The following is a 19,535-nucleotide window of genomic DNA, read 5'->3' as shown; positions in this document are numbered from 1 at the left end:
AGGCCTCTTTAGTGTTAAGGAAAGCCTTTGCAGAGTTTTTTGTGAAAGAATCAAAGAACAACCTGGCAGTAAAACGTTCTCTAAACACAACTTTTGTATCTAACTTTAAGAGTTCCACAAGAAATTTTATTCAATACAAAAATTCCTTGCCCCACAGTACCTCAAAAGGCCACTGGAACAGTCATCGTCAAGACTCTTCCACCAGCATCGAGTCCTACAGTGGTGACCTCCACAATGACCGTGCCTCCTATGAAGCCTACTGGGAGTAAACCTACACCCACTGCTTCAGCCCCAGCACAGGCCCCTACTGCCCCTCCTGCTCCTCCTGCCCAACCTGCCCCTCTTGCCCAGCCTACCCCTGCTCCTGTCTCTACTGCGACCGCAACCCCAGCAACAGCCCCCTCGTATTCATCCCCCACCCACCGTGACGTCCCTGAGTTCCAGACTCCCATCTCGTCCAGCACCTCCACTCCAGCTAAAGCCAAAACCACTCTCAATATCACTGTAGCCAAACCCACCCCTGCCCCGGCTGCTGCTCCAGTACAGCCTGTTCCAGCCAAACTCTCTCCTCCTGCCATTCTCCCCAAACCACAGAGTCCTGTGAATGTAGTTTCACCCATGGCCCAAACCCCCCCTGTCTCCCCTCCCCCACTAGTCTCCCCTCCTCCTTCCATTGGCAAACCCATCTCCTCCGTGCCCATGTATGTTCCCGCCACCACAACAGCACGTGTGACACCAGTTACCCAAAATACGCCCTCTCCTGCCCTTTCTCCCCCTGTAGTGCTGGTTACAAGTCTGAGTCCTCTTGGGGAGGGTGCTGCTACACCCAACAGAATGACTCCCAGTGGGAGGGCGACCCCATCTGGGCGTGTGACTCCTACAGGGCGCAGGACTCCCTTGGGTAAGCCAGGAGACTCTACTCTACGGCAAGGAATACCCCAAAAACCGTATACCTTCATGGACGAGAAGGCCAGGTAACAAACCTGTGATTTTATTGATTCTGTGTCTTCTACTGTATACTGTACAGGATATCCCAGATTCTTTAAGACTTTAAATTGAATGAAATGAAGATTTAAAAAAATAGGGACGCTCAATTTGAATCAGCCAAAATCAGCATCATCATATGTTGGCTGACGAAAACACACAATCTGCAGTCAGCCAATTAAACATTTTGTATATATGCATTTAATTGTGTTGCATTTTTTTATGTAAATAACATGAGTCAGGTAAGTGCACTGTGCGGTATTTAAATACTGCTGCTACACCTTTACCAAAATGTCACAGCATTATTATGCATGACTCATTGTGCTAAATAGCTGCTTGTTTCTTGCTTTCGATGTAGCACATGATTTGATTTCATGTTATTTAAATTATAAAATGATTCAACCGATTTTTTTTTCATTTAATAATTTGAAATGCCTGTTGGTCCTAATAAAGGCCAAATAATGTTTTTTATGTTACAGCTTTGGAAAGCAAAAAGTACTGGAAATGTGCTGGTCTGTTTCATGTGTTCACACAGTGTGAGCTTTGGGTGAAAAAAAGGCTAATAAAATTGCCCAAAAATGGTCATTGACAGTTAACATTTTTGTTGTATTTTTGCAATTTTCGTTACGAGATCCTATCTGGCCCTGCAAGGCTACTCACATTTAAAAAGATAAAGTGAAGTAAATATATTGTATCTTCACATTTTTAATTATCTTGATTATTTAAACGTCTCTTCTTCCTTTCTTTGTTTTGTTCCAGAGGCCGTTTTGGTGTTATCCGTGAATGCAGAGAAAATGCCACAGGCAACCTCTTCATGGCCAAAATCGTCCCTTATGAGCCTGAGAGCAAGCAGAACGTTCTGCAGGAGTACGAGATCCTCAAGTCCCTGCATCACGACAAGATCATGGCCCTCCATGAGGCCTATGTCACTCCACGCTACCTCGTGCTCATCTCTGAGTGTTGTGCAGGCAAAGAAATCCTCTACAGCCTGATTGACAGGTCAGTGTCTATTTGGCCTCCAGGCTTGTACACCATGTTCTGTGATCGTGCTTCATTTGCTTCTGCGGGAAACACAACTCTACTGTATCACAGAACAAGTGCCTGTTGTTTGTTCACTTGAATTAATACGGTCTGTGGTAGTGAGCAAGAAGATCTTGGCCTTGTTCTAGTTCTAGCCACTTCCATTTGGTCAAATCCTGTTGTAAATTACTTAAACTGCATTTCTTCTCATTTTGGATAATACATCCCAGGTAATGAGTACTACTGAATTAAGTTACACTTATTCAGCTATTAAGTGTTGCTTCAGGAAGCATGTTCATTTATCTTCTCATTGGTACCAGAACGGAGTAGAGGGAGAACACGGGCATTCATCTGGGGGCCCTTGTGTTTGTGGAGATTTTTGATCTCTCATTCATCTCCAGGTTCCGTTACTCTGAGGATGACGTGGTGGCCTACATTGTGCAGGTACTGCAGGGTCTGGATTACCTGCACAACAGAAGAATCCTGCATTTGGACATCAAGCCAGACAACATCATAGTCACCTACATGAATGTAGTCAAGATCATTGACTTTGGCAGTGCTCAGACCTTCAATCCACTCTTCCTAAAACAGTTTAGCCCTCCTATAGGAACACTGGAGTACATGTGTAAGTAATGACTGCTGTGGTCTCTTCTGTTCCAGAGAGGAATGCAACCTCAAACCATCCTAAATTAACCTTCTGTTTCAGGATGCACAGTTTGTTGGCTTGGTTTACATGTTTTTTAAGAAATATCACTCTACGGATACTTTTTTTACTCATGTGTCAAATAGTCTAGGCTATTTTTCTTTCTATTTTATCCCTCTCAAAAGATCATCCTTACCTATTTGGAGTGCATGTTTCTCTTTTACTTTTTTTGGAAGTAATTGAGCACATCTATGTGCCCTGTAATTTGTGTTTCTTTTTAATCCCTGCTGATTGCTGAAAGCTCCCGAGATGTTGAAAGGAGACGTGGTGGGTCCTCCAGCTGACATCTGGAGCGTTGGTGTTTTGACCTTCATCATGTGAGTACTGGTCACTGCTGTACAGCAGTGCTCTTCTGTTGCATCACAGAGAATGAGAATGACAAACTGATATGCTTTATCCATTGCTTAACGTGGTGCTTATTGTTGACAGTTCCATTGTATGTGTGTGTATCTATCTATCTGTCTACCTGCCGATCTATCTGTCTCTCAATCTATCTATAAGGAGTGCAACAGTACAAAGTATCGTATCATTCAGTACCAGCCTCTCAATTCAGGTACACGCAAGTATCGAACAGTACATTCAACAGCCTAGTTCAAATTAAGTACTTAGTTTAATACTGATTATATTGCATGAAATAGAATAAAAATGAAATAAGCAGGCCCACACTGAGAGCAGATTTCCTCTGAAAATATGGCTTCCTCTTTACCTCAAAATCAAGGGCTAGAAGGAAAAGCAGGCTCCTCATAAATATATATTAGTTTGGGGCTAACAAGTTAGCCATGGCACATCATTATAAAATGTAGTATTTTTATAATGTTGAATGTTGTAATAAACTAAGTAAACATTAACATATTAACGTAAGGCAGAATTTCAGGCACTCCTTATTTTTGCTGTATTGAAGAATTTATCAAATTGAGACATTCCTGTATTGTATCAAACCAAATTATGAATCCTGTGAATTGTTACATTCCTACTATCTATCTATCTATCTATCTATCTATCTATCTATCTGTCTGTCAATCTAGTAGTCCTTCTGTTTGTCTGTCATTGTACATGCTTGTGTGTTACTGCTTACCTAAAAGTAAAGAAAGTTTTAGATTTCACCATCCTAAAACACTGTTTTTTTCACAGTATGGCATGATATAGAGACTGAGTCAGATGGTTTAACCTTTACTTTGCACAACTAAGCCACTCATAACCTGTGTTGTGCTGTATTCTATAATAATCAGGCTCAGTGGAAGGTTGCCTTTCACGGAGAGCGACCCAGCAGAGACCGAGGCCAGAATCCTGGCAGCCAAGTTTGACCTCAGCAAGCTCTACCAAAACGTGTCCCAAAGTGCCTCTCTGTTCCTTAAGAAGATCCTGTGCAGCTACCCTTGGTGTGTACATGACCTTCTGTATTGTTCTGCATCAGCTAAGATCTGCCATTCAGCTAAGGAATGCACCTTAGGCAATGTCAAAGTAGTAACCAATGTGACTTGTGTGTGTACGTGTGTTTGTGTGTGTGATGGTACATTCCAGGGCCCGTCCCTCTATCAAGGACTGCTTCAACAACTCCTGGCTACAGGATGCATACCTGATGCGGCTGCGGCGGCAGACCCTCACCTTCACCACCACACGCCTCAAGGAGTTCCTGAGCCAGCAGCAGCAGATTAGAGCCCAGGTGGCCACCAAGCACAAAGTTCTCCTGCGCTCCTACCAGAGCTCCCCCCAAACTCCCACCTCACCCACCACACCGTCTACACCTTCTACACTTTCCATACCCTCAACACCCTCCACCCCTGTCACCCAGTGAGCTCACCTTGGCTCTGCCAGAGCAGGAACGTGACCCAAGAGTAGCGCTCCAGGGGAAGGACAGAGAGGCCCAGCCTCAGGACCACCAACTGTCACTGTGCTGACACCTGGCTGGACTTATAAGGGGGGCCAGTTACTGTGCAGTGAGCGAACACATCAGGCACCTGTTCAGTCAAACTTGCCCTCATTCTGTGAAGAGTCAAACACACCCTTAGTCAGACACAAGACAAGAAAAACCAGTCTCGTTCAGAACTTACCTATTGCATCAAACAGGTCCTAATGCGCTAACTTCTATCAGCTGTGGCCAGCATGCTCAGCGCTGTCGAGTTCATTGTCCTGCTAGAAGCCCTACTCCGTGCACAGTCTTGCTTCTCCCCTGCACTGTCTTGCCCTGCCCACACATCCCTTTTCATATTCTTCTATCTGTGACAGTTTGACTAAGATGTTGCAAGCTGTTTTCTGCATTGTGTGGAGTCAGTAAATCTCCAAAAAGCTTATAATTTAAGAACATGGAGGTGTACGACATCATTTGCCAAATGTCATGTTAATGTAAACATTTGTGGTATTTCCCTATAATGACCCTGGGGCCTTGGAAATTGTGGAGGAATAAAATGTGTATATCCTTTTTTCTGCTAGTTTTTATGATTGACTCTTTTATTACAAGTAGTTGTTATACAGTTATCATGAGTATATATGGAGTATTTAGCACTCAAGCTATTCTTACTGTAGTGCCACTTGATGTTTTACAACCTACTTTGAGTTTTGTCTTTTACTAACTTTTACCGTTCATGGCAAAAAAGTTGGGTCATACTTAGCAGCCTGTGACGTCAGAGAAACTTTTTGATCAAAAGGGAAAAAAGGAAAAAGTTGTCCAGTCATGTGACAAACCCTATATTTAACTGAAAATAGTACAAAGACAACATATCAAATGTTGAAACTGACAAATTTTATGGTTTTTTATAATATATGCCCATTTTAAATTTGATGCCTGCATCATGTTCCGAAAAAGTTTGGACGGGGCATGTTTACCACTGTGCTGCATCACCTCTTCTTTTGACAAAGATTTGGGGAGTTTTGAAAGTAAAATGTTTTTCCATTTTTGCTTCATGTAAGATTTCAGCTGCTTAACAGTTCACAGTCTCTTTTGATGTATTTTCCATTTCATTATGCACCAGTTGCTTTAGTGGATGTCAGGTTAGGACTGCAGGCAGGCCAGTTTAGCACCCAGACTCTTTTATGATGCTGTTTTATGATGATGCCATGCTTTTGTAATACACGCAGAATGTGGTTTGGCATTGTCTTACTGAAATAAGGAAGGCCTTCCCTGAAAGTCATCTGGATGGCAGCATATGTTGCTCCAAAACCTGTATAAATCATTCAGCATTAATGGTGCCTTCATAGATGTGCAAGTCACCCATGCCATGTGCACTAGTGCACCCCCATACCATCATGGTATACCATCAACAAGCAGGGTGGTCTGTCTCCTCTTTAGCCCAGAGGATGCGGCATCCATGATTTCCAAAAAGAGTTTCAAATTTTGATTTGTCAGACCACAGGACACTTTTACACTTCGCCTCAGTCAGCCTTAAATGAGCTCGGGCCCAGAGAAGGCGGCTGTGTTTCTGGATCCTGTTTATATATGGTTTCTACTTTGCATGGTAGAGTTTTCACCTGTATTTGTGGATGCAGCAACAAACTATGTTCACAAACAGTGATTTTCAGAAGTTTTCCTGAGCCTATGCAGTGATTTCAACTACAGAATCATGTCTGTTTGTAATGCAGTGCAACCTGAGGGCTCAAAGATCATGGCCACCCAGTGCTGGTTCTCGACCTTGTCCCTTGCGTACAGAGATTCAGAGAGAGTCTTTTAATGATACTATGTACCGTAGATGATGAAATTCTCTGAAGTTCTTTGTTATTTTATGTTAAACATTGTTCTTGAACTGTTGCACTGTTTGCCCGCACAGTCTTTCACTGAGTGGTTAACGCCTCCTCATCTTCACTTCTGAAAGACTCTCTGGGATGCTCTTTTTATACCCAATCATGTTACTGAACTGTTGCCAGTTAACCTAATTAGTTGTAAGATGTTCCATGAGTGAATGTTCCACCAGGTGTTTTTTTAGCATCACACACCTTTACCAGTCTTTTGTTGTCCATGTCCCAACTTTTTAAAAAATTGTTACTGACATCAAATTCAAAATGGGCATATATTTTTCAGAAAAACAATAAAATTTCTTAGTTATAAAATCTGGTATATTGTCTTTGTACTGTTTTTCATATCAATATAGACTTTAAATGATTTGCAGATCATTGCATTATGTTTTAATTTACATTTTGCACAGCATCTCAACTTTTTTGGAAACAAGGTTGTACAAAAGGATGCAGGATTTTGTCCTTCTAAGCTGAGGAAAGTTCAAATTGTGCCACTTATTATTTTATTTATTCAACTTTTTTGGTATTGAAGGTTGCCTTTCTATTTAAAATCCAGAATGTATTATACATCACAGATGTCTTTGCACTGGTTTTATGTATCTGCCTTTGTTGAAGTCTTCTGAATGCACTGAAAACCTTTTTGGTTTTTTTTTGGATATCTGCACACTGGTGGAGTGACGAGCATGCTATCAATACAGATATTTTACATTATAGAATAAATAGAATAAATTAATTACCTGTGGCAGCAGAATGAAGTATTGTGGTATTATTCCTCAACTCAAAGTACAGGGGAGTCTGCTTAAAACTTTTTTATTTATGTAATTTAAGACATATTAGGTCTTGGTGGTTACATGGAGGGTTTGCTTGTTCAAGTCCTGACCAAGAATACAGTGGATATGTGAATCTAAAACCATTAAACAGGCATATAAGACCAGCAGGACAATACTGTGTTCAATGAGCTGGTGTTTAACGAGGCAGACATTTCTTACTGTCCTTTTTTCTTTTTATGTGTTTCAGTGGAACTACACTTAAACTAAGACCAGCGTGAGTGTGCTGCCCATTTATCTTGTAGTGTGTCTTACAACTGAAAAAGTTTGTGTCATCTATAAGAAGTGCCACTTCTCTAGTTATGGCTTAAATTACAGAAGAGAATAGAAAAAATGTGTGGCAAAGACACAGTGGCTGCTATGTTGAATGTTTGACGAATCTTTGCAATGTTACTTTGAAAGTACAACATATGAAGTATGGTTTTGTTTTCAGTGGATGAGTAAAATCAAGGTTATTTTATTTAGATCTTGCATATTGTTGCCGTTAGAAGAAAAATCCTATAGTGTAGAAAGATACTTTGAGCCATTTCTGTAAGTCCTTTCATCATGAAAGACTGACACAATGTAAAGATCACCTGGCATTTTCAGATTATGTAAAAATGGGTAAATTTTCCCAAAAACATCAGTATTAAGCTCTTCATACAAGTCAGAGGTATTCAGTTCACAGTCCTTGCGGTCCAGATACTACAGACTTACTTCCTTTTTCCTCAGGGGAGTCAGGGGTGATGGTAAAATAACAGTTCAGTTAACTACCAGTGGTCACAAAATACAGACCCATCTAAATTTGAATATCTCTGCTTTACCATGACAGGTTTATGATCGGTCTGATGTTTTGGAACACATATCAACAGTCATTCTTTAATCAACTAAACATGAAACCCTATTCAATATACAGGAAATTAATTGGCACAGTTATGAGTGCTGTGATCAAGTCGTTGATCTAAATGATGGTTACTTTTTATTGTCATGTAATGAAATGAAGGTTATGCTTTTTTGTTTGTTGTGGACAGAATGGATCTGACTTTTTGGTCGTACTTGGTAAGCACAGGATTACAGAACATCATGGTTTTACTTCTTCGTTTTGTCAATGAGGCAAATGTATGTAGATCTGGTTGTGTTATTGCCGGGGCATGATGTTGTGTAAAATCATCCAAAAAGGAGGAGTTTTATAGAAAGAGGAGATTTGCATATTGTTGATCATCTCTACATCACATCAGTGAGTAGAGGAAATGTTACTACAGCACAGTTTGTGCTGCAGATTTAAAGTATAGTTCACATATATGTACTAACCACCTTATGAAACACCTGCTTAAGCACTGCCACTCGCCCTTTTGTAATAATTCAAAGGCCATATGGATCTGTTTTGGGTACAAAAGTGCAAAAGTATCCAAAAACTGTTTGGGTACAAAAGTATGTTAATCTTTGATACTGTTATACCTTGCAGTGAGCCAAATGTTTACCTTGTTGCTGTGCCTGCTACACAGTGTCACGCTGACTTATTTCCATTTCTCATTTGCTTAAACTCACTGCTATTTACAGGCACAAGGGCCTTTTGTGTTGCCAAATTTTATTATTATTATTAATATTATTATTAATATTATTGGTGTTTCTGTCATTTTCAACTTTTGTATCTCTTTATTATTTGCATAATGAAGAGCAAGTAAGAGTGATTTCCACTCTTCATTAATTACGTTTTGAATGACTCAAGTTTGGAACAATCTTTAAGGCCAATGATATATGGAATCACAACAAAGCAAACATGGTTAAAGAGCCGCAGACACTGGTCTGTGGTTGTGAATAAGGTTTTGTACTAATAACTGGCGTGTGAGCATTTGTGTACTTTTCCTTTGGATCATGCTGGGCGACCCTTTAATGTGAAACTAAACCAAGTTTTTCTGGAATGCATTATGTTGCACTAAAACAGTGACAAACATGGACATGACATGAATGTTTTACAGTAGTATGAAATCAGTGTGTATATGTGGAAAACATGACAATTCATGAAATAAAGTCTGTTATTAACAGTACTTCATCTGAAAAATGGTAGTTTTGTCACATACATCCACTGACACTCCAAGGCAAGTATCCAGATGCGTAGCGATTAAGATTAGCTGACCTGTGAGAGGTCACTGTTAAACTGGTGAAGTTGCACTAATAATAAATTACATGATGCATTGCTGTTTTTGGTTAACCTGGTTCTGCAATTCCTAAAAGTGACTTAACACGAACAGGAGTTGCCATATCCGTGAATACACAGCTTAAAGGGGAACTCCACCGATTTTGCAAAAAATTACTTAATCATTCAATGGTTTAGATGTAAACAAAATCACTGAGTGATTTGGTGAGAAAATGCACCTTTCTGGAGAAATCTACCGAGTCAAAATTGTTCACCATTACAGTACTTGGAACCAGACGCCCTTATGTCCACACTACACATTTCACTATTTTGCCTGCAATTCAAAATGACCAGTGAACTTACATGTGTCGTTTAAGTTTTTAAGTCACGCTGTTAACGGTAAAATAATGCTAAGTTTGTAAAATATGTTTTCTGTGGGTACTATTTTTTCTTCACAACGCCCTGCATGTACCTCTCCGCCCTGCACGCGTTTGTGTTGTTTGGGTTGGCGGCGTTGCGTCACAAGATGTCAGAAACGCTCAGAGCTTATGCGAGTTACGTTGCGCATCTGAGGAGCTGCGACAGGTCACAGCTGCACCTACAGCATTTTGAGGCTCCACACAAACACCGAAGTCGAACAGCTCTACACACTGAACCAATAACGACGAAACTGATGAAGACCATTGAAGACCAGTGAAAAATGCAAAGAATTTGCCGGCTGCTAAAAAAAACTGCTGTTCCACCACAGAAAGTGGACTCATGGTAAGAAACGTCTGAGAGTGAAGTAAATTAGTCGTCTTTAGCCACCGTGTGTGTATCACTTTTAGCCGTTAGCTTACAGACTGGTAAGCAGAGTAGCGAGTAGTTACACCACCAATTTCCCTGGATGGTTCTGCTTTGGCGCCGGTGAGGTCTCTCTCTCTCTCTCTCTCTCTCTCTCTCTCTCTCTCTCTCTCTCTCTCTCTCTCTCTCTCTCTGGTTCAAATTGATATTTACGACATTTTTGGAAACACACCTCATCGAAATCCTGTCCTTACTCTACCATCTTCCAAAATAGGTGACAAAACTGTAAACAAAAGCTGTTCCTGGCGATAACCGTGTTGAACGGCCGTAGCTACAGGCTGGTAACTACAAAAGCACGTCAGCTCGCGCGCATTGAACTCACTTGAGAATGCGGTTTTGAGAGTAACAGTTTATGCTAAAATACGTTTAAGGCCAAAACTTTATACCAGAACCATCACAAAACAATGTCGCAGGTGTCAAGCAGTGCATTCATAACTATTTTGTGTAATAACTTAATGGGATGTAGCTTTTAGAGCCATTAAATTCTTCAGACGTCTGGTTCCTAGTACTACAATGGTGAACATTTTCTGTGTAAATTTCTCTAGAAAGACAAACCGAACCACTCTGAATGATTTTGTTTACATCTAAACCAATGATTAAGTAATTTTGCAAAATCAGCGGAGTTCCCCTTTAAAGGAAAATTCCACATTTAAAAAATCTGCGTAATTCAGTGGTATAGATTTAAACAGAGTCATTCAGAGTGGTTTGGTGTGAAATGGTTCATTGTAGCGAAAGTTGCCAAATGTATTTGTGACCATTTTATGTAACAGCTTCCTGTTATTTAGCTTTTAGAGGCATTTAATTGGTTCCCATCACCACTGTGAACAGTTGTGACTCTTGTGACAGTTGTAAGTCTCTAGAATGACATCAGTCCACTCTGAATTGCTTTAAATCTTAGCAATGTAATCATGCAGGAATTTCAAAAAATTGGTGGAATTCTCCTTTAAAGTATCGTGTGATAGGTTCATGGCTGAATAATGACGCAGACTTTCCACTGACATTTCTAAAACCTGACAGCTGGGATGAGTCCCAAAAGAGGCCCATTAGCTACACGTGTGGATGCAGTCAAGTCAGCCCAGCCCAAAATTTGCAGGTCCCACTGGCTGTCCACCTGTGTGAATACGCTCATACGGGAGCACTCGTGTTTCAAGTCCATCACTCCGGCATCCAGCACCACCGCCCTCTAGTCTCCCACACAGCATTCTGGGTACCCTCCGGGGTCTTTCAGCCATGGATTCACTATATAAGGCACAGCTTGCTTCTCTATAACACTTGGTGTCCATCTTTTATCAACCTTGACAAGCCAAGACCCCCCAAAGAAGGATCCAAGAAAGGAGGAATGCTGGTTTGGGATTTGTAGGCCTCCTCTAACTAAACCAGAATTGCCCCAGTGGAGCCCTGCTTATAAAGCTGAGGTGCAGGCAACCCTGAGCAAGAGGAAAGAGTCAGAAGCCTGTCTGGGGTGAGTTATTCCTGATTTTGCATGATGATAATAATGAAGAAGAAGGCTTAGCCAGAGTTATACATATTTGAAACATTCAGGTTTCTGTATGGAACTTTGGAAAAACAGCAATTTTGAACAGTAATCATTTCATCAAAGTTTTTGAGAGCAATACAAGTTAGACAACACAAATATGAAATCATTGTACAAATGCTAATGATATTAATGATGAGTTACTGCTGTCAGAACAAAACCATTCATCTCCAAAATGGCCTAAATAGTAACTTTACAGGAGAACATTAACTTTAAAATGAAGTTAAAGGAACAAGATCTCTTTATTTTTTACATACTTAACTACATACTTACATACAGTTTTTCAATATATCAGTAAATAAAAGTACAGTGCAGAAGTGTGTTCTCTGTAAAGGGTGTGTTCACTTATTTTCACTTAGAAAAGGAACAGAACTACTTGACCAGGGGTACCCAAACTTTTGCATGCAACTATATATATAAATATATATATATATATATATATATATATATATATATATATATATCGCTGTAACTTTACAGGAAAAGGAAAAAACATACTTTGCTTTTAATGTAAGTCAGTGGATCCAGACTTTTTCTCGAATTATTCCAATTCTTTTGGTCTGCTCATCATGAAATTTACATATATAAATTTACATATATATATAAATATATATAAAGCAATCAAAACGAATGAGTTTCCATTTCATAAAACAAGCTATTTTATATTATATTAGTTTTGCATGCCAGTGATAACTTTTGCTTGATGTTTTTAACAGATGTCCAAAGTCAAGGCTGCACCCCCACCAGGGTGCACAATCAACATTAATGACCCTCAAGTACAAGAAGCAGCGATCCGCATCCAGGCTTCATACCGGGGACATCGGTAATATACTACACCTAACTACACCTGTTTTTTACATACAGTTCACCTGCATACAGTGTTAGGCCTGTTGTCAGCTAGAAATGAGACACAGGGAAAGTTGTAAGTTGGGGCCTTCAGGTTTTTAAACAGAATTCAGGTGTATTTTCTGTGTAGAGAAAGCACTTGTTGGGCTCACTCAGATGGCTTATGGAAATCAAATGGCTTGACTGTCATTCAAACCTATGCAAGTCATTAATGAGTACAATAAACTCAGCTCAGATTAGATGAGTCAGTGAATCAGTTTTTATGACCTGTTAGAGTAAAATCAACAACTGATTTTTCTTGTAGTACAGATGTCTTCAGGTTGACTCCTTCTTCTTATCCACGTAGGTCAAGAAAGGAGCTTCGTGAAAAGGGGCCCCCGAAGTTCCTGCAGGAGCTAAAGGATGTGCTTCTGGTGGAAGGAAGTGCTGCCAAGCTGGATTGCCGAGTCAGCGCTTTCCCTGACCCCTTCATCGTCTGGTTGAAGGACGGGAAAGAGCTGAAAGATGGACCTAAATATCGCTATGTGTTTGAAGACCCTGATGTTGTAGCGCTTGTGGTGCGTGATGGGGAGCTGGCTGATCTGGGCAGATATACCGTTACTATCAAAAACCCCTTTGGCCAGGCGTCCGGTTCTGCCTGCATCATAGTGGAGGGTGTGTAGGACACGCAGTGTGTGTTATGTGATGGATCTGTGTTGGTTCAGGTCTTCACTGTGGTGTTCTTCTGCATACAGTTCCTGCTAAAGTTAACAAGGGTCCGGACAGTGTAAAAGGCAAGAGAGGGACCACGGTGGTGCTGAAGGCCGATATCAGTGGGGAACCGCCCCCCGACGTGGGCTGGCTCAAGGATGGAGATGATATAGAAGAGGACGAAAGGTAGTGCTGTTCACAACCCTGAAGCACAGCACTGTTTTACAAACCCGAGTCATACGCTCATTACCAAAAGCAATTCTGAAACATATCTAAAAGAAAAAATCTGCAGAAAGTTCATCTCCTGTAGAGGATGTGTAACTGAATTTCATTTAGAATCTTAATAAACCATGTAATTTGACCAGCGCTGCTCAAACATTTGCATATGATTCCAAGTTTATTTGAGATTGCTTAACAAATCAGTTTGATTTGACGTGAGTTTGGGTATGGAGTTATGTAAGTATGGAGATAATCGGTGGGGTAAAAGCTTTAGTTGTTTGCTACATCAGCCTCATAACTTCAGTGTAAAACTAAAGAAGTAAAGTTAGGACACCAAACGTATCTTAGCTAATTGACTATATTTGGGCAATGTAGAGTAATTGTGGAAATTAGATTTTTCACCAAACTACTGCTTTTAAGGGGTTTTCCACTGATTTTGCCAAATTTCTGCATAATAAAAAAAAATTCAGTGGTTTAATGTGAAATGCTCTGTTCTAGAGAACCAGAATAGTTTAATGACTCTAAAAAGCTCCTCACTTTAGGTCACTGGTTACAAATACGCTGCCTGATGCCTGACTTCTCTTTCTCTAGAAATGTACCATTTCACATTAAACCACTTGTGCCCTGTGATGGTCTGACGACCTGTCCAGGGTGTTTCCTGCCTTACGCCGAGTGACCGCTGGGATAGGCTCTAGCACCCTCCATGACCCAGGAGAATAAGCAGCTTAGCTAATGTGTGAGTGTGTGTGTGTGTGTGTGTGTGTGTGTGTTTGTGTGTGTGTGTGAGAACAACTCTATTTACAACCCAAGTATTGAACTATGCAGAAATTTAGAAAGGTTGCCAGAGTGCTGAGATATAAATGACAGTGTGAACAGACACATTAAAATATATATTAATACATTACTAAGAAACCGCTTATGTTTGTTTCTCTTTAGCTTTGGCTGCAGTCCAAGATGTTACAGACCATTCTTCACTGCTAAAACATAACTTTTGTGTATTTATCTATTTTTGTTGTTGCCCCACAGAGTATTTTTTGATGTAGGAGACACCAACACCATCCTGACCATCAAAAACGCTCGGCCATCGGACTCAGGAAAGTACGAGGTGTTTGTGGAAAATAACCTGGGAACAGACCAGTCTTTCGCTCGAGTGGACATCCTGTGAGAGACTCAGTGAAGCTCTTCTGTTTTTTCCTTTTCTGTCTGTTTTCGTCTGGTCTTCCTTGTAGGCTCCTCCCACTCTGTGTCAAGCTGAGTTCCAGCTGTTACAAACCTACAATAAATATTAAACTGAAAGGTTTTTGGTGTGTGTTTTATGCTTTGATGTTTCTCTAGATGACTTTCTGTGAACTATTGTACTAAACTATCTGAGAACGCTCCTGTCTGTTTGCAGAGGTATTACTTTAGAGGGAAATTCCACCAGTTTTTCCAAATTTCTGCATAATTGAATGGTTAGGATGTAAACTAAGTCATTCAGAGTGGTTTTGCGTGAAACGTTCTCTTCTAGAGAAACTTACAGAGTCAGAATTGTTCACAGTGGTGGTGATAGGAACCAAATGTCCAAAACATTTGTTGCCTCCAAAAGCCACCTCACAGAAAGTTATCATATGAAGTGGATAGAAAACATTGTCTGATGCCTGAAAGATTGTTTTATGACACTACTCAGATAAACAGTTTGCCTGAAACGTATATTTTAAAGCCGTTTATAGTGGAAAGGTACAGGCATAAGGCGAAATAGTAAGCATTCCACTTTCAACATTACAGAAGACGCGTGTAGGATTATGCAAATTTAACTGGAGTTATTTGGCATGTAAAATACGTAAAACAATATAATACATTCTTGTACCAAACAGCCTGAGAACACTGCTGTCTGTTCATTATGACTGTCTTAGCAAAAACAGATATCAAATAAGTCAACTGGAAGATGTAAATATCATTATATTTCTGCTTTAACTTTTCAAAACGTATTAATAAAACAGGATTTGATGTTCTATTTCTTATGTGGTTCATACCTACATGTACAGCCTTCTACTGCATCTCATGCTCTCAGGTCTTCTCTGGCTGGGTTTGCAGACTTGTGTCCATCTTTCTGTCAGTTACACATCCATAAAATTCCCATCTCCACATAAACCTAAAGACTTTAACGCTGAATAAAGTCCACGTTCAGAAGTGATCGCTGCAGCCGAAATCGGCCTGACTCCAAACTGTCATTACTGCACCTCGTAACAGGCTAAAAGTGAAGTGATAAAAGGTTTTTACAGATGTGTCAGTATTTACCATTTAATGGACTGTACACTGGCATTCATATTCACAGTGTGTAGCTAGAAGTATGGAAAAAAGAAACCATGCACATCAGTTGGATATTTTGTCAAAAATGTAATAATTGCATTTTGTCACCAGTGTGATCAAGTTAGGAGAAAAATGTTTATCGTTTGCACTTATAATGCTGAGTGTTGGCATTCTGGCTCCAAATAAGCTGCCACAAATTTTAATAAACAGCATTTCAGTTACACTTGATAGAACCTGAAATATTGAATTAGGCTATTTTATCCTAAATAGTTGATGTGTGTATTACACGTGTGTGTGTGTGTGTGTATATATATAGGCAGGCAGATCAGGCAAATTGGAGATGCTGTGTTGGCCCTGTGATGGACCGATGGCCTGTATATATATATAGCCCTGCCATTAGATATAGACCATTAAAAGTGTCTCTTGGTTGCTGGTGGTGTTACAGTCACTAATGGCATTCTGTGTTTATCTGATGGGTTAATATCACCGTGTAAAGGACTGTAAAAGGACTCTTAATGGTTTAACAGGTGTCCTGACACTAATTCCAGATGCACCTAATGGGATCTAAAATTGTCTGACAGTAAAACTAGTGGTCTCTAGTGGTAATCATTAAGTCAATTCCCATTAGAAAGCAAATCCATCAGGTTTCAATGGTCATTTTTCAGCAGGGAAGGGTAGCTCATTTGTCTTAAGCCAAGCCGTTCAGTCAAATCAAAGACAAAGCAAAGTTAAGAAAAAGTTCAGATGGAATAACAGCAGCCATTGCTGCGGGGGGGTGGGTTATAAAGCTTGTTGTGTAATGAATTAGACCCACTCTAGAGGCTCTGGAGTGCAGCGCTCTATGAATACTAATACGCTGAACTTGAGTGTGAGTGCGAGTTTGGCACTTTGAGGACTCTCCCTATTCTCCATTCTCCTGCGGGCGGTTTCAAGGCGCCCCGCTCACTGAGCACTACCACAGCGAAAAGTTCACGAGAAAGTTTCCAAAGTTGGCAAAATGTGAGGAAAAGGGGGAAAGGGGGCTGATCGACGGCAGCGAGGGTTTAAGGGTCCGTCTCGCGCGCGCATTAGTCTGTGCTGTGGTTCGCTGTCGACACAATAACGAGGCGTTTTGACAGAAAAAGCGCATCCTCCTCCGGCGAGGCCGAGATCTGCTCAACTTTTGTTTTGCGTGTTGGATTTTGCAGAATTTAAAGGGGAAACGCACAAAAGTTGCAGACGTGTTGTAGAAAGGGTTTTTGATCACACGAGCAAATCACCAATACTGTTTTGAGTGTTTATAATAACACTATTATAATTATTATAAAGTGTGAAATGCTCCTTTTTTCGAGTATAGTCAAAATTGTTTACAGTGATGGTGACAGGAACCAGACGTCTGAAGAGTTTAATGTCTTTAAAAGCCCCCTCACAGAAAGTTATTACGTCTATACACTATGTATATATTACATCTATTATATTACATATGATCTCTCTCTCTCTCTCTCTCTCTCTCTCTCTCTCTCTATATATATATATATATATATATATATATATATATATATATATATATATATATATAACTGTACGCTATCTAATGTTTGAGACGATGTTTTCCAGCAATTTTGTTAGAAAGTTTCGATCTACAACGCATTTTAATCCATTTATTTTAATGTCAAAAATGTAATTTGCAATCTTAGCATAAATTTCATTACGACTGTAGTTTTACAAATACCCTTTTCCTGTATGAACGCACCCTGAATATGAATGTGAATGTGAATATGAAACTCTCTCTTTACTGTATCACTTCCTGAGCGGACCCTCCCCGGGCAGGCGTTGCCGCTTTAAGACTCGGGGTGCCTTGAAACCGCCGAGTTCCATGTTTGTATCTTGAAATTGAGAGCTACGCTGAACTCCATGTTGTAACAAAGTTTATCATCAAGCCGCGAAACTTTCATTTTTAGCTTTACTGCTTTCCTTTTGCTCCGTTACAGTAATGAGAGTGTAGGAGTCACCTCCGTTCCGGCGTGAGCGCGCATTATGCACTTAACTGGACTGGCCTGGACTGCTGGAAGTAACTAGGAGGAGGAACTTTAGTGTAGTGTTGAAGTTTAAGCGCAGCGAACTCTGTTAGCAGGAAAACGCGGCTTTAACGTTTCTGGACTCTTGTGCGGATCTCATGGACCTCCCGTCCTCGTCGATCATCACGCAAGTGAGCAGGGACGAAGAGGCGAGCGCTCCTCTGCGGGAGAAAGGTGAGCCGAGCTGGATGGGCTTTGGGAAGACGAGGCTCAAGTCTGTTCTTATTGGCCAGCGTCTTGGTCAAATTTGCCCGTTCCACCTTAAAGGGTGCAGCAGTTGCATTCTGGCGCCTGAGGCTGAGTGAGGGAGACTCTGAAGGCGCCAGAATGCAACTGCTGCACCATTTAAGGTGGAACGGGCAAATTAGACCAAGAAGCTGGCGAATAGGAAACCACCTTCAGCCTCGTTTTGGAAAGGAGGCAGCACATGTGAGAGAGTCTCACTCTCTAACTCACTCAGCTCCATCAAAACCCAGCTTGGGTCCAGCTTAGTGTCCAGTTTTGTCAGGCATGTGTTTAATAAAAGAAAACCAAACTCTTTAATACCAGAACCGCTTGACTAGAAAGATTAACGTGCTCTTCAGCAGTTGTGGTCATATTGTTGCATCGGAGTGACCTAAACTAGTTGTTGGTTTGTTGGAGAACTTTGTAAAGTTGATGTTTGGTGGGAGGAATCATGATTGCTGACCTGGAGACCAGAAGAACAAGAAGAAGAGTCTTGGTCTGTTTAATTAATCCATCGTAGTTAAAATATAAGACTGTTGGTGAGCAGTTATTTAGCTGTTATGAAGTTACTGGCTTGGCCTTTTCCTTCATTATCTGGACTTTTAGTATCTAAAATTGCATTTTCCCCATAAAACATCACGTTTAAAGTCTGTGATTGATCATTTTGACTGTAACTATAAAGACTGAAAGAAAAAAATCAGCCTGAAAGCTCTAAAGTTTCTTCAAGCCTGAGCTTGGTTTGGCTTGACAGTAGGCCTCACTGTCACCCCATTCAGGGCCGGTTTCCTGGACGTGGATTAAGCCCATTCTGCGACTGAATTGTAATGTCAGTTGTGATTCACCCTTGAAAATCCCCTTTATTGTAGGTTTAGGTCTAGTATTAGTGCCGCTCCAGGCTCCAACAGCAGTGTGGTACTGAAGAAGGACCTGTGGTTGGGTCAGCAGTGATAAAACATGTGTTCAGACTGAATGTTTACTGCAGGTCAAAGGCTGTGTATCATGTGATGTACAGTCGCTTTTTTGCATCACGATGTCTACGTTGCAGGGCTTCTTTGGTGCAAGTATTGCACACAGTTTTTCTGTTTTCCTCATTTTGTTTTATACCTCAAAACCCACCCTGATCACATCATCTGTGCTGATGTGGTGTAAATGGGGGATTCTTCTTATCTGACCTTATCTGCTCAAGGCTAGCGTCTGTGATGTAAACAGAGTGCTGGAATGCTTTAAACTGCTTTAAACATTCCCTAGTAAATAGTTAACTATTTCCTACTCTTTTTTTATTTCAGTGTGACAATGTTTGTTAGCATGTTTATTTGCGCAAGTGCAAAAGTCTTAAGTTCTTGCAAGAAAAGAATCTTATACCTGTTGAATACCATCAGACGGGTTGTGTCATAGCAGTGGTACTTTTTGTTTTTGAGCACATGCTCAGTTATGGATTATTACACATGCATTATGT

At 40.6% G+C, this 19,535-nt stretch overlaps 3 protein-coding genes across 4 annotated transcripts in view; all 3 read left to right on the top strand.

The window, feature by feature from the left end:
* The window catches only part of spegb (striated muscle enriched protein kinase b), a 97,860-nt gene extending 92,523 nt beyond the window's left edge, over nt 1-5,337 (top strand). For both annotated transcript variants that reach the window (XM_036570011.1, XM_036570021.1), the window contains 6 exons: nt 158-974; nt 1,744-1,983; nt 2,406-2,629; nt 2,949-3,024; nt 3,937-4,086; nt 4,229-5,337. In XM_036570011.1, coding sequence (XP_036425904.1) covers nt 158-974; nt 1,744-1,983; nt 2,406-2,629; nt 2,949-3,024; nt 3,937-4,086; nt 4,229-4,502 — 1,781 coding nt within the window. In that variant the 3' untranslated portion in view covers nt 4,503-5,337. The remainder of the gene's footprint in view (nt 1-157; nt 975-1,743; nt 1,984-2,405; nt 2,630-2,948; nt 3,025-3,936; nt 4,087-4,228) is intronic.
* Nucleotides 5,338-11,486: 6,149 nt separating this feature from the next.
* Nucleotides 11,487-14,808, top strand: LOC118810378 (SPEG neighbor protein-like). Its single transcript, XM_036574106.1, has 5 exons — nt 11,487-11,681; nt 12,470-12,576; nt 12,946-13,253; nt 13,334-13,475; nt 14,535-14,808. Exons 2-5 carry the CDS (start codon nt 12,470-12,472, stop codon nt 14,671-14,673), a joined length of 696 nt encoding a protein of 231 aa, XP_036429999.1. The 5' UTR covers nt 11,487-11,681; the 3' UTR covers nt 14,674-14,808.
* Nucleotides 14,809-17,627: 2,819 nt separating this feature from the next.
* ctdsp1 (CTD (carboxy-terminal domain, RNA polymerase II, polypeptide A) small phosphatase 1) overlaps nt 17,628-19,535 on the top strand; it is a 33,556-nt gene continuing 31,648 nt past the window's right edge. The window contains exon 1 of the mRNA XM_036569999.1: nt 17,628-18,028. Within this exon, the coding sequence (XP_036425892.1) occupies nt 17,953-18,028 (76 nt within the window). The 5' untranslated portion in view covers nt 17,628-17,952. The remainder of the gene's footprint in view (nt 18,029-19,535) is intronic.

Source organism: Colossoma macropomum, unplaced genomic scaffold (genome assembly GCF_904425465.1).
Source record: "Colossoma macropomum unplaced genomic scaffold, Colossoma_macropomum, whole genome shotgun sequence".
NCBI classification, from domain to species: domain Eukaryota; kingdom Metazoa; phylum Chordata; class Actinopteri; order Characiformes; family Serrasalmidae; genus Colossoma; species Colossoma macropomum.
This window is presented reverse-complemented; position numbering and strand designations above follow the sequence as displayed.